Source organism: Buteo buteo, chromosome 26 (genome assembly GCF_964188355.1).
Source record: "Buteo buteo chromosome 26, bButBut1.hap1.1, whole genome shotgun sequence".
In the NCBI taxonomy this organism is placed as follows: domain Eukaryota; kingdom Metazoa; phylum Chordata; class Aves; order Accipitriformes; family Accipitridae; genus Buteo; species Buteo buteo.
In genome coordinates this window covers 13,599,786-13,613,106 of record NC_134196.1, presented here as the reverse complement: position 1 = coordinate 13,613,106, position 13,321 = coordinate 13,599,786, and the positions used below count along the sequence as shown (strand labels likewise).

Below are 13,321 nucleotides of genomic sequence, written 5' to 3'. Positions count from 1 at the left end.
TGTTAAATACAGCAAGGTTCAGATTTCAATCACTTTTTACTATCATAAAGCTGGCTAGTTAGACTTTCTTTCATCCACACTGCTTAGTATTTCCTGCTTTTTCGACACCTCTGTGCATGCCTGTGTTCTGTTTGAATTGTGGCAGTCAATGTGAAACCCTATCAGAAACTTTCTAGGTGTAAAATAAAGCTCTACTGTGCTGTTTTCCATGTTGTTTGCCACTTCTGTCCAAGAATCTAGTAGTACAAGAAATGTATTCATCTATTTCCACAGTATTATTTTATAATCTGTTTTTTACATAGTATATTAAACAGGTTTCAGTGTAGCCATTTTATCATACCTATTTATTTTATCTTTGTTCCCAATTCACAACAGTTAGCTGTATGCTGTGGAAAATGAGATGTCATTAGAGACTTCTTAATAGAGTTTTCTGTAAAATGAAAAAATCAGGCACTTTAGGGTCAGGCTCAGGGAAGCAATGAGCTGTGATGCTGTCCCTGGATCAACAGTGCACATGAAGCTATCTGGGGTCTTTGTTCAGTGGGAGGATGTAACTTTTGCCACCTGGCAGGAGTGTTTTTACAACTGGAGTATCTCTGGTGTTGCACCTGGTGCATTTAGTAGGTGTTGAGTAAAGTACTTTTCAGCTAATTCTGCACCCATCTTCTCTGGTTTAGAAGAGCACAGAGTGTATGACCTTGGTGAACATCAAAGTATCACCATGGGCATACTGGCTATGACCTGTCCTTAAGTTAGTTGCTACTGATCCCTTTATTTTTTAAACTGCCTCACTTCTTCTGACAGTTGTCAACAAGATAACTTGAGCATGTTAAAAGCAGGACATAGGAAGTCATAGGAAATCTCATAGGAGCTGACATCACTGTTTTTTACACTGCATGTCATATGAGATTGATAACATCTTTCGCCTTTTCTGGCCCCTCAGCACTTCTCATGCTTCTAACTTACATCACTCTGGATTTTAGGTTTATATTTGTTAAATTAATTCAGTGTTATGGACTTTTTCTGTAGCTTTTTCCACCATGACTTAAGTAGGTCAGTAAAAGTTTACATGAGAAGCTTCTGTAAGTTGCAGTGTCATAGTATTTTTTTCCTTTGAAAGTGTTAAGAGATGTACAGCACAGTAAGGGCCAGACTTGGATATCACTGCCAAAAACAGAAGACCTTCCTCTAGCTCTAAGAGGATTTGAGTATACTATGTGTATAGCAAAATGCTTCTGTTTAAAGAAAAAATGTGATTAAAGATGCATAATTTAAATGTACGGTTATTGAGAAATGCTAAAGCTAATTTTATATTTGCATTCTTTTCCTTTTTTTGTACACACGGTAACCAGGATTTTTAATTATGCAGTTGCCCAGTGTTTTCTACATAGGACAATGTCTGGTTCAATTCACGAAGTGGACCACGCTAACTGAATTGTCCTTCTATTCAATAGTTTTGTATGCTTCTAATTAGCTTTGTAGCCGCAGTTCCTAACTACTGCATGCAATTTTCTTAAATGCCATCCAGTATGGTATCAGAGCGCATCACCAACAGTTAGTGAACAGAAGACGTAAACCTCATAGGGAGGGAAGGGGTGGTGCTAGCCTCAATTTTATAAATAGAGATGTAGGTCCACAGAAAATTAAGTTAAAATGTGCACAAGTGTGAAGTATGCAGTATGAGATGCCTGGTGCGGCACTTTTCCCTCCCATGTGTCTCAGCACTTATGGATCGGAAGAGTTTGTGTGTTCAAAGCACAGCTTCTACTGGCTTCGTCATCAGGTGTGAGCACTCAGCGTGGCTGCAGCTCAACCTCTAGGGACACCAAGGTGGGCCTCGAGAAAACATTGATCATACAATTAATGTTGCTTTAAATAAACCAATGAGAGTGGAGTGCCAGCATATTTGGGGGAAATTGGACCAATGTGATTAAAATAAAAGATATCCAAGAAATTTGGATATCTATTTTGAAACCCAAGAAGATGTTCTGTCAAAGTATTTAGCATTATAAACTATTTCAGATATTCAGAATAGACTTCACATCAGGTTCAGTCACAGCGTCCAGCTCTGCTACAGATCAGACCACGGGGCCGAACGTAATGCACCTGCAATTAGAGCAGCCACCCGTCATGACTGCTGGTGGGTTTTACCTGATATAACACAGGTGCTGTGCAGAGAGAGCTTCTTCCTAAAATGTAGCATTAGCAGAATATTCCTGTTGGGTTATATTAAATTAACTCCTTTCCCTTCTGTCTGCTCTGCTTTTTGTCCCTGGAGCGTTTGGATCAGACTGTCGGGGACTGCGGAGAGAAGGGACACACGGGCTCTTTGCTCTCTGCTGCAGGGCCCTGACTCCCTCTGAGCTTAAGCAGCCGTGAGCCGTCGGTACGGGGAGGGAGAGGGACTCTCTAGCTGCTAGGGCACCTCAGGTTGATCAGTGGGAGGAAAAAGTTCCTGAAACAAGGTGACTTTCCTTCTGACCTTTAGACCTGTGCTCCAGTGCATGGGGACGGCAGAGCTTGTCAAAGGACAGAGTGACAAGAAAAGGTAAAATGTGATTATTTTCCCATACTTTCTGGTGTTGACTGAAATTTTGGAGAAGGGTTGAGTGCGAGATGGACTTTCTGAAGGTAAGATTTCAGCTCAAACAGTTGCATTTTGGCCACATTGGAGGTCCCAGCAGGGAGAGTTATGAAATGCGATAACGGCAGGTACTGCTGAACCTCAGCAGCCGGCGGTGTCCCCAGTGCCCACGTTCAGAGCAAGGTTGTGGTCAGTGTCGCCTTCATTAGGAGGAAATTGTGCTGTCCTTCAGCTAGGATAAAATGTTGCTTTATTGCTCCATTGCTAAAGCTTCTTAAAAAAACCCCACCAATTAGTATACAGACAATTTACTTAAGTTTGTTTCCTCAGAAGAGGATTGCCCTTTATGACAATGCTACGATCGGTCACGTTACAGATACCACGTACGTATTCACGTGGCGTGCTTTCAGTGAGCTTCTCTTATTTTGTTGCATGTGAAATTCAGTTATGAATCTTTTTCTCCATTTTTATTACAGAAATTATTAAGAGGAAGAATGGTAGGTATGAATTCTCAGATAATGTCAGCGGGCTGAGCAGCTATTTAAGAAAATGTTTTCTTTTGGAATAAAATTATACTGTTTTCCTGACAGGAGCTCAGTGGCAACCTCGCCTCTGTTGCTATGAGGCAGCACAATGGACTTTCCAGGGTGCTGGAAGTACACGTTTTGTGTGCGATTCTGCCATCCTCGTGCAATCAAAATTTCCATTAGCTCTTTAGAAGTCAGTGGGGATATTTCCAGCACAAAGACTGTAGGATTGAACTCCTAGTTAACACTTAATACATGTCCGAAATGAAATAAATCTACTTCTGTACAGCCCAGCGGAGGACATTCAGAGAAAAGCTGAATCCCTACTGGATAAACCAGGCTGTCATCAAAACTTTCTCCTTCTCCCTCTCCTCCTCCCACCTCTTCCTTTCTCTGCATATATTTAAAGTTCAGTTACTGTAGCAAGGTAGACACAGTAGCATCTAGCCAGATGTAAATGCTAATGATTTTTAAGGTGTCTTCATTTTGCAAACTTAAATGCAGCTGTAGTGACTGTATTGTATGATGGTCTTTTGTGCCATGAGAAACATTTGCTCAATTGATACAAACAACAAATAACTTAAAAGCAAAGTCGAAGTTTCATGGTTACTGCTTTCCTGTCTGTTATTCATTGTTACTGTACAAATGTTGCAGGTCATTATAATCTAGACACAGTGACATGCAAATCATACTTACAATAAGTTTTCTCGAGTGATTTATGGTGACCTTTTCATAGTAAGTAGCATTAATTTCTTTCCAATTCTGGGGCTTCTATAGAAAAAAGTATCATAGAAAAGTACAGCAGAGATTTTTTGCCTGGTTAGCAATCCCTGGGCGTAGTTCAAGTTAATGCAGTGGAATGAGCAGCCAACCTGTCACAATTAGCAGGTGCCATCCAAATATCTCTGGAAAACATTCCATCATTTTTTGTGTGCATTAAAAATATATTTATTGAGCAATATATGGTTTTAGGTTCAAATGTATTATACAACCAAACAAGGCAGAACTAAAATGAATGTACAAATTCAGTTAAATATATGCAGTTCAATTTCAAAGAGTACTTTATTTCTGTACGATTTGTTCTTAGCTCAGTAGTTTAGTACCACTACCAAATAATACATCAAATACATTTTTCTTTAAAGCCAAGCTTAATATACTAGCAGGTGTCTCACTGCACAGCAGATACCATCAGACTGTGCTAGGCAATAACTCTGCAATCCTTCTAACTGTTCCCTTTAGACTTCGCGTGCAAACTGTTATGCCACCAGACTGCAGTTGCTGTGTTTCAAAATGGGACCTCCTTCCTCTTCATGTTAATAGCTAATAGGTGAAGCTGAATTTTACAAGGGAAATAAACGTCTCCATTTAATAATTCTGATCTTTTAATAAAGATTCCCAGCAAAGCAGGATATATTTTAAAGTAGCTGGAAATTTGCCTATGTACAAATTTTGAATCTGTTTTAGAAGCGCCATTCCCATGGATTCTCTGAGTTGCGATGCAGAAAGTGTATTAGTTGCAAAATTGCATTTCTTACAGTGGCTTGAGGTTTGATTCTTTTCTCATGTTGGAATGAAAATGACAGGGGCATATTGATATCACTTGGGTTACTTCTTATTTACAGTAGTGGTCTCTTATCAACAAGAAGCAGGTAGAGCAAAGAACGCCGTCCCATTGACTTAAGGATGGCTCTTGCCTCCTCCTTTCTCTTATGGGTTTCTCTCGTGTCTCAGCCTGGATGGCGTGCCGATTGGGACAGGCTGCAGGTCCTATCTGTATCCTCTGAAGGAATGTTACGCTTCCAACACCGTGGATGAGATACTTTCAACATTGCCCTAATTCTTCTCCCGCTGAAATCAATGCTAAAAATCCTATTGACCCATATAATGCCAGAAATATCAGTTCTGCTGATCTGATTATTGGTAGAGCGTATGGGAGTATTATGAATTACAAAGGAAAAAGGACAAAGTAAAATACTATAATCATGTGGCCTATTCAGCATCATTGGCTCTAGAGAAAATTAAGATTTATTTCCATATATGGTTCCAGTATCACTCTTCCTGATTAGTAGTTATAGCTTGCTGTTTGGATGTAATGATTTAATTGCAGATATGACATGTTGACAGTGGGTATTTTCCAGTTGCTGCTGATTGTGAGCATTGTATCACTATTGTGTGTGAAAAAAAATCTAAATATACCTTTTGAAAATAAAGGGCTGGAATTTCAGCTGGTGTACATTGATGGGATTCCACTGATTTCCTTCCCTAGGATTTTATGCATTGACTGAGATAGCAGCCCCAAGAGAAGGCAAAACACAGCTGAAGACAATACTTGCATGATGCCTCTGAAGTGCGTTGCACACCTCTAAGGCTTTTTAAAACTTTTTTTTACCTATTTGTGAGTTTGAATCTAGAAATTAGCTAACAACTTCCTGATAGTGAACTTTTAAACACTGCTTTTCTGTGGTACCACAATAGAATTATTGGGAACATTGCAAGTGCTACTTGCTCTTAAGAATTTTTAATTGCTTAATGCAGCTAATGGTAAAAATACAGGCTGGATAAATTAGCAATTGAGAAAGCGTTATTGTATATGGAGCGGATAAATTAATTCTTTTGTGATATTATTTAAAGAAAAAGACAAAAAAGATTTGGAGAAGATTAAAAAAAAATAAAAAAAACCCCAGTCCTATCTGCCAGACCTGGACATCTCACAGGGACATCACTTTCAGAAAATGAAGAGACAGATAGAATTACTAATCACTTAAAATATGTTTACCAATAAATTTCTATGTGGAAGAGATTCAACAGGTAGCTCCACTGGTATGTGTAGAATTATTTGAAATAAGGAGAAAAAAAAGATTATCCTTAGCAGCTATATTCTTTGATTGTTCAGTGGTGTAAAATTCTAATTCAGAGTTGTATTTTTAATGCCAAGTAAACAAGGTTTAAGCTGTGTTTATACAGGGACGCACAAAAGTTCATTCAAAGTACCTGAAAGTGTGAATTGTGATTGGATTAGTTAAACGTCATTGTAGCCCCATATGGGCACTTTCAAAACTGAAGTTAACTGTTATTTCGTTTACTTTAGTTCATGATAGTGTTTTCATTGTGACTTGAAGTCACTCTGCGTTTAGTCTACTTCAGTTCTGAATGACAGTGTCCATACATAAGGTTTAGCGAAGTTTAACTATTTCACTGTAAAAATTAGCTTGTTGATGAGGAACGATACCATCAACCGTTAGTCGAACATTTGAAAAGAACATTTGAGCATCGCTTTTAGAGAAATGCCCTTCAGAAGAATCTTTTTGTTTCCCTTAAATGTGATCCATTGATAATCTTTCTTTGAACTGTCTCCTGAAATCACCACTGTGTTTCTTTCTGTCTGGTCTCTTCCGTAATACTCGGCTCATACTTGGACAGGACACTGGCTTAGGAAACCACCCTTCTGTTTTCCTCAATGCTACCTCCAGCTGCTTGTTCCCATCCATGCATGGCCACCCAGCACCACTTTGTTTTTACTGGTGGAAGAGTTTGGGGTCCTTTTTGGTACCACTGAAGGGTCACCAAACTGTAGCTCAAGGGAGATACAGGAATGCATGTGATGCCGTGTCTGTATATAAAACAGATGTGACAATTTTAGTACTAGGTGGGGACTAGCTATGCTGCAGGCATGGCCTTACACTCCTTATGTCCTTGCTGTTTCAGTATCATTTTGGGCTGTTTTTTGTTATTGTAGGTTGAAACGCTTTTTTAGTTAGTTTAATTCTTGGCTCATTGGCCAGTGAGTAACTTCATTTTTTGTTGGAGGAACACTTTTAATAGTAGATTAAAGTATGGGAACATTTTTGATCCTCTGGTAGAACTCACTCATGAAAGTTAAAATATATTCCATGACTCTAGTATATTCTGTAGGTTGGCAGTTTCTGACAAGACTGCCTGGAAGCAGTTTTGGGCACTCTTAGTAAAACTGATGCAGAAGGTGAAGAAGTTGGCTTACTTGACTTGGCTTACTTGACCTGGAAAAATCAGTTTCCAAGGTTTTCCTTAGCTGGCTTTGCAGTACTGCTTTGATAAGTGGTCTGATCACAGCTGTGCTTTCAATCTGGAGGTAGCTCTGCAGCTTGACTTACTGGTACAAATGAATTCTGACACAAATAGAGTTAACCCCCATCTGATTTGCCTTATACAATGCTTACCATGAGCAATAAGGTGAATTTACCTGCTGCTTATTTTGTACTCTGCTGCTTGTCTGACTGCCCAGCCAGGAGGGTGATCACTTCTCTTCCTTAATGCTCTTTCTCAAGGGTTAGTCTGTTGTACAGCTGAAAAATATGGCAAAGCTAGTTGGCTGGTTTAGCTTTTCTATTCGGTAGTCTTCCTCTCTTACAGTAATCTTCACTTCTTTGTAGCTTGCTGGTAGTGCTTTACCACTGGTTCTCACTCCCTCTTGTCACCATTTCAAACATATGCAGTACCTTCCTCCCTCTGACCCTTGCCCAAGCTTTTTTATTTGAATGTTAGGCAATGTCAAGATAATATGCGATAGCAACTTTGATGTTAGCAGTGTGAAGGAGCGGGGGAAAAAAGGTGGCATGTTATAGTCAGTGAGTCAGCATCTGTCAGATGGTGTCTGGTGGCTTAAGGTTAAGTATACAAATTTCTGGGAAAACAAACATGCTGGATTTGATAGCCAGAGCCTTAGAGCCTGATTTCCACCTGAACTAAATGTTTTTATTAGTAGCTCTAAATCTTCGGTGAGATACAGCGGTCATGTATAAAACTGTTCATCAAGAACATATTGTAGGCTGAAGGGAGGAGGATGTGCACCCAGGAGTAGGAATGAAATACAAAAGAGGGAGATAGAGGCAATACTGCTGTTGCCTGAGCCCTGAGAAATGAGGGCATTCAGAGGAATGTAGCCACAAGAATTTGATGCCAAAATATTTTGCTGCTTTCTCCTTGCTCATCTTATATAGTGGAATTTCTCAGTTATCTTTAGGAGAAAAAGTAAGTTATTCAATGTTGATCTGTTTCAGATTTCAGCACCACTCGTATAAGTCGGGAGCTGTTCCTTCAGCCAACCAGTCAACTTCATACAGATAAACTAAGAAAGGAGTTTGGTCCTAGAATTGATGTTTCAGTTCCTGGTTATAGATCTGAAGTCTCCCCTGAAAGTAAGATACATGTTTGGAGACTTATTCGCCCTTTACACTTGTTTAACCTCTTTGCATTTATCAGTCACTACCTTTTATTAGTTGTGAGTGTTATCATGTTTGGATGGTGGTGTAGTTCATTTTTTTGAAACCAAGAGACTCAATCCCTAGCAGTACTGAGAGAACTAAGATTGCAAAGGGATGAAAGACTTTCTCCTTTTAAGTAATCTCCAATAAAAGACCTGCAAGCTTAATCAATACAGCATTATCAAAAACTTCTTTCAAAATTGTTCGGCACTTTTCGCTGTACTCCTATTTCTACTACTGTTCAAGCTATCTGCTTCAGTATTCAAGTAATAAAATAATTCAAAAGCATTGAGCCTTTTAATTTTTGGGGGGTGGATTAAGATTACTATTTGACAAAACATTATGTTATAGTCTAAATCTGTTGGGATTTTTTGCAAGATCTCAGGTTTTGATTGTGTGGTAATTGGACTGTTTTCATGGCGCAACAGATTCTGGATTTATTTATTAATTTGATGTTAAAAATTACTAAAACTCATGTTGGAAAACCACACTGATTAAATTTTTTTTGTTGATAGAGGTGAAGGGATCATATTCCGTTATTATTTTTGTCAAAGGGTGCCTTCATGTTTTAATGAAGATGTTAAGAAGAATATTACAAGAGGATACTTGCTGAAAATGTAAAACCAAATGACCATTTTTGTGCGTGTGTTTGATTAATTTTCATGCTGAGTGACACTGCACTAGGGTCTGTGAACTCTTTGCTTTCCCCATGACAACGAAAAAGTTTAGAGGCGGCATTACAGTGAAGGAGAAAGGGAGTTGCAGAAGACCACTCTTGAGTCTTGGGTTGTTAAAGAGGTTTTCGTGCCATCTTTTCTCTTCACACATACCGTAGGGTTGTAGCTGAAAGTTGGGAAGGTGGCTGAAACATATCTTCATGCTCCAGCATACTCCAGTTGATGGAACAGCTTTTGTAGGTGATAGACTTGCGAGTTTCTGATGGGAGGCAGCCTTGCAGCCAGATGGTTCTGGGCTTATGTGTTTATGAGAAAGTGGCTTTAAGTCACTTTACCTCCTTTGGAGCTGTGCTGAGCACAGCTTAGATTCAGGCAGCTGTGTTTTCAGTGTCATCCTCCTTTTCCGTTCTCTGGCTTGCATCTCTCTTCTGTTCGCTTTGGTTCTTTTCTGTTCAATGTAAAGGGGAAGAGGTGGCTAATACTCCTGCCCTGGAGAATTACAGTGAATGGGAACGTGTCTTCTGCCCCTTTGCAAGCTACTTAAGACTTAGATATGGGTCCCCAGGAGGAAAAATGGATTATATTCCTGCGTGTTCCATCCTTAGAACAGACAAGCAGGGTATGTATAGATCTTTGGCTCCTATTTTAATGCTTCCTAGGATGTATTTGATGCTGATATGTATAAGCCTTTTCTCCTTCTTTTTAAGTTGAGTGCCTGTCCGTGAAAGGTACTTCAAGAGAGGCTGATAATTTGGCAAACAAAGTTCAGACTGGGTCATGGTAACTCTAGCTAGCTTTGAAGTTAACAGCTTGGATGGTGGTATCAAAATGTAACTTTGCAGCACAGCTGGCAGTGGTTGGGTCTGGTGGTGTTCTCAGTATAAAACCGAGCTCTGGTATGAGGACACATACGATACAGGTCTGTAAAAGCATGAAAGGCTTGGGGAGAGTGAAGCAGGGAACAGTAGGGCACTGTGTCTTCTAGTGCCAGAACTGGGGAGCAGCAGATGAGACCAGCAGATGGGCAGATGTTTGAAACAGGTATCTTCACACAACAGACCACTGAAGTGGGAAATTGTCATGATTTAACCCCAGCCAGCAGCTAAGCCCCACACAGCTGCTTGCTCACTACCCCCCTCCCCTCAAAGTGAGATGGGGGAGAGAATTGGGGAATAAAAAAAAAGTAAAACTCGTGGGTTGAGTTAAGAACAGTTTAATAGAACAGAAAGGAAGAAACTAATAATTATAGTAATAACAATAATAAAATCACAATAATAATAATAACAACAACAACAGAATTGGAATATCAAAACAAGTGATGCACAATGCAATTGCTCACCACTTGCCAACTGATGACCAGTTAGTTCCCTAGCAGTGATCCGCCCCCCACCCCAGCCCCACTCCCCCCAGTTTATATACTGGACATGACGTCACACGGTATGGAATACCCCTGTGGCCAGTTGGGGTCAGCTGTCCTGGCTGTGTCCCCTCCCAACTCCTTGTGCCCCTCCAGCCGTCTTGCTGGCTGGGCATGAGAAGCTGAAAAACCCTTGACTTGGTCTAAACCCTACTGAGCAACAACTGAAAACATCAGTGTGTTATCAACATTCTTCTCCTACTGAACCCAAAACATAACACTGTACCATCTACTAGAAAGAAAATTAACTCTATCCCAGCTGAAAGCGGGACAGAAATGCTTTTTTTATAAGGTGTTGCAAATGCTAAATGTTTATATGGGTTCAGAAAGCAACTGGCCAAATTCACAGAAGATAACTACTAAATACAAAGATACTAATCTGCTCAGGATTCCTTGTGCCATGAAGTGCTGGATGATGGGAGAGCATACTGGGGAAGTATCTATCACTGTATGCTTCTCCTGTTTTATACCCTTTCTAGATGTCTGCTGCTGGTTATTGTTGAAAATGGGATACTGGTACATGAGGACGTTTGATGGGACCTGGTTCAGTAACCTTTTGCTCTTGTGCCTCTAGAAAGTGCACTCAGATTTTGGATTGCAATGTAGATTTACTATTGGAAGCATATTTTGATGCACACTGTCACTTAGGACTGCTTTTTGTGTAGTATGCTTTTGATAACACTCCTAATTTGATGCTATGTATATGGTCTCAATGCAACTTTTATGAAATAATGAAGAAATGGATGATCAAGTTGTATGGTACCAGGACTGTACTTGTATGTTCTTACTTCATTGTAAATGTTAAGATACCTTTTGTTTTCCTTTGTATGATCAACATGATAGATTGGAGGGTAATAAATTTTTAGCTGATGACAAGCCACATCTAAACCTCTCAATCTGTGTATTGGGAGAAAGAAACAAAAGAAAAGGGTAGAAGCATTTCACCTTTTTGCAGTCTTTGTGAACACAAAATGTAAAAGTCAAATATAATGACTAATGATAGATTGGTAAACAGGGTTATTGCCTGGATGGAGTAATCCTCAAGTTTTCCACCCATTTTATTTTGCTGTGTAATGATTGTGAAAGCAGCTCTCAGAAGGACCAAAGCATGCAGCATTTTCTAGTACCACTTAGAATGCACATGTGTATTTGTTGTTATTTATTTACCTCGTCCCACTTTTGTTTATTCCTATTTTAGCTTTTTAATTTGCAATTCAACTTTGAAAGCTATTGAATATTTCACTGTGCCTTAAATGATTCTGTATTTTTAGGCAAAGTGGAAGCACAGTGTGCTATAGGTGCAGGCTATATAATACTGTCTTTTTTCCAAGTTAGTCTCATGACATTGTTAAGACTCGGCACTGCATTTACAGAGTCAGTGTTCTCATTTAGCCTTCCTAGCCTGTGATTAAATGGGAGTTGCTGCCTGTTCTACTATGAGTTGGCTGACAAAAGCTAAATCTGTCACAGGTGCTACAATTTGTGTATCAGAAAATTTGCTTTCCAAATACTAATTATTCCCAAAGTACCTTACTTCACACAAAGCATAGATAACAGAGTCAGCAAATTTGTCCCAGTTTTATCATTGTGCTGTAAATTAGGGTTTGTCTCCTACCATTGTGTAAAGCGAAGATGTTAGAAATTCAAATGCAGGAGAACCCATTGATTTACAACCTCTGATGTGTTTTTTCACTTAATTCTTCCAATCAAAATGCATGAAATGTATGTTATTCAAATTATCATTGCTGAATTTCACTTCTGTAATTGAATGAGCTGTTGTCCAGGGACGTAGGATGGTGGGAAACTAACAGTGTTGTCTCTCCAGATGTTGTTAAAAATTGGAAGCGTTTTGGGTCTGAAGGGCCCAGACCTAACCTGGTCATATGCTTAAACTATTAATTTGGGAAATTAATTTAGTATGATGGTACTTTACCAGGAATTATCCTTCTAGTTGCTATGGGAGAAGAATGGACCCTCAGTCGTTGAAACTGCAGCTGAATGAGTGAAAGCATTCAGTTTTTATAACCTCCTCAGAGTCTATGAGTCACGTATGTCATGAAAACACACATGTAGTACCTGTGCACAGGCATGGAGTTGGGTTCCTGTCCCCCCTCTTCCACTGCTCCCTTTCATGGAGACCCTTCGTGATAACCTGTTACAGCCCCAGTTGCCCGTACGATGTATTTTAACATTGAAGCGCCAGGATCTCCCTACATAAGTTTGTAGTTCAGGTAGGCTATTGCTCAGTTAAATCTTTTGTAACAAATCTAGCTGTCATCTGAGTGAGCAAATGTTTGACACTAGATGCAGAATGACCTGCTAAAATAGCAACTGGAACTGTGTTTCAGCAGCTTCTCCTTTCGTTGCCGAGAATTACCTAGGAACCCCTTCCAAGATTAGACAAGTATTTTCAATGTATATTCAAAATATTTAGCTTATAGAGTGACTTACACAGAAAAGGAAGAGCATTAAATGCTGTAAATGAAATTGTTAGCAACAATTTTTGCATTATAAAATAGCTTAAGAAACTGTTTATTTACTCCCTTGTTGAAAATGTTGTATATTTCTAGATTTCTGACAAATGCAAACACTGGTGTGATTTAACTTTTAATAGCAGTGATTCACAGCTCTAGTTGTTTGGTTTGTGTATAGTAATACTGATTTGTATTTTCATTTTGTTTCTGTAGGACTATTTAACCATTCACAAGTATGGCAATGCAGCCAGAAATGATCTCTGGAACACATTGTCAAAGGTAAAATGCTTTAATTTATTGCACTGAGGGAGAAGCAGGAATTTACTGTGGTATTTTTCTTGGTGAGGTTAGGAGTGAGTAGTGCATATTGAGATCTTCAGACCCCAGAGCAAATATAAAAAT

General features: G+C 39.3%; 1 protein-coding gene across 1 annotated transcript in view; it reads left to right on the top strand.

The window, feature by feature from the left end:
- The window catches only part of TRHDE (thyrotropin releasing hormone degrading enzyme), a 221,826-nt gene that overhangs the window by 128,466 nt on the left and 80,039 nt on the right, over nt 1-13,321 (top strand). Inside the window, exon 8 of the mRNA XM_075057976.1 lies at nt 13,133-13,198. Within this exon, the coding sequence (XP_074914077.1) occupies nt 13,133-13,198 (66 nt within the window). The remainder of the gene's footprint in view (nt 1-13,132; nt 13,199-13,321) is intronic.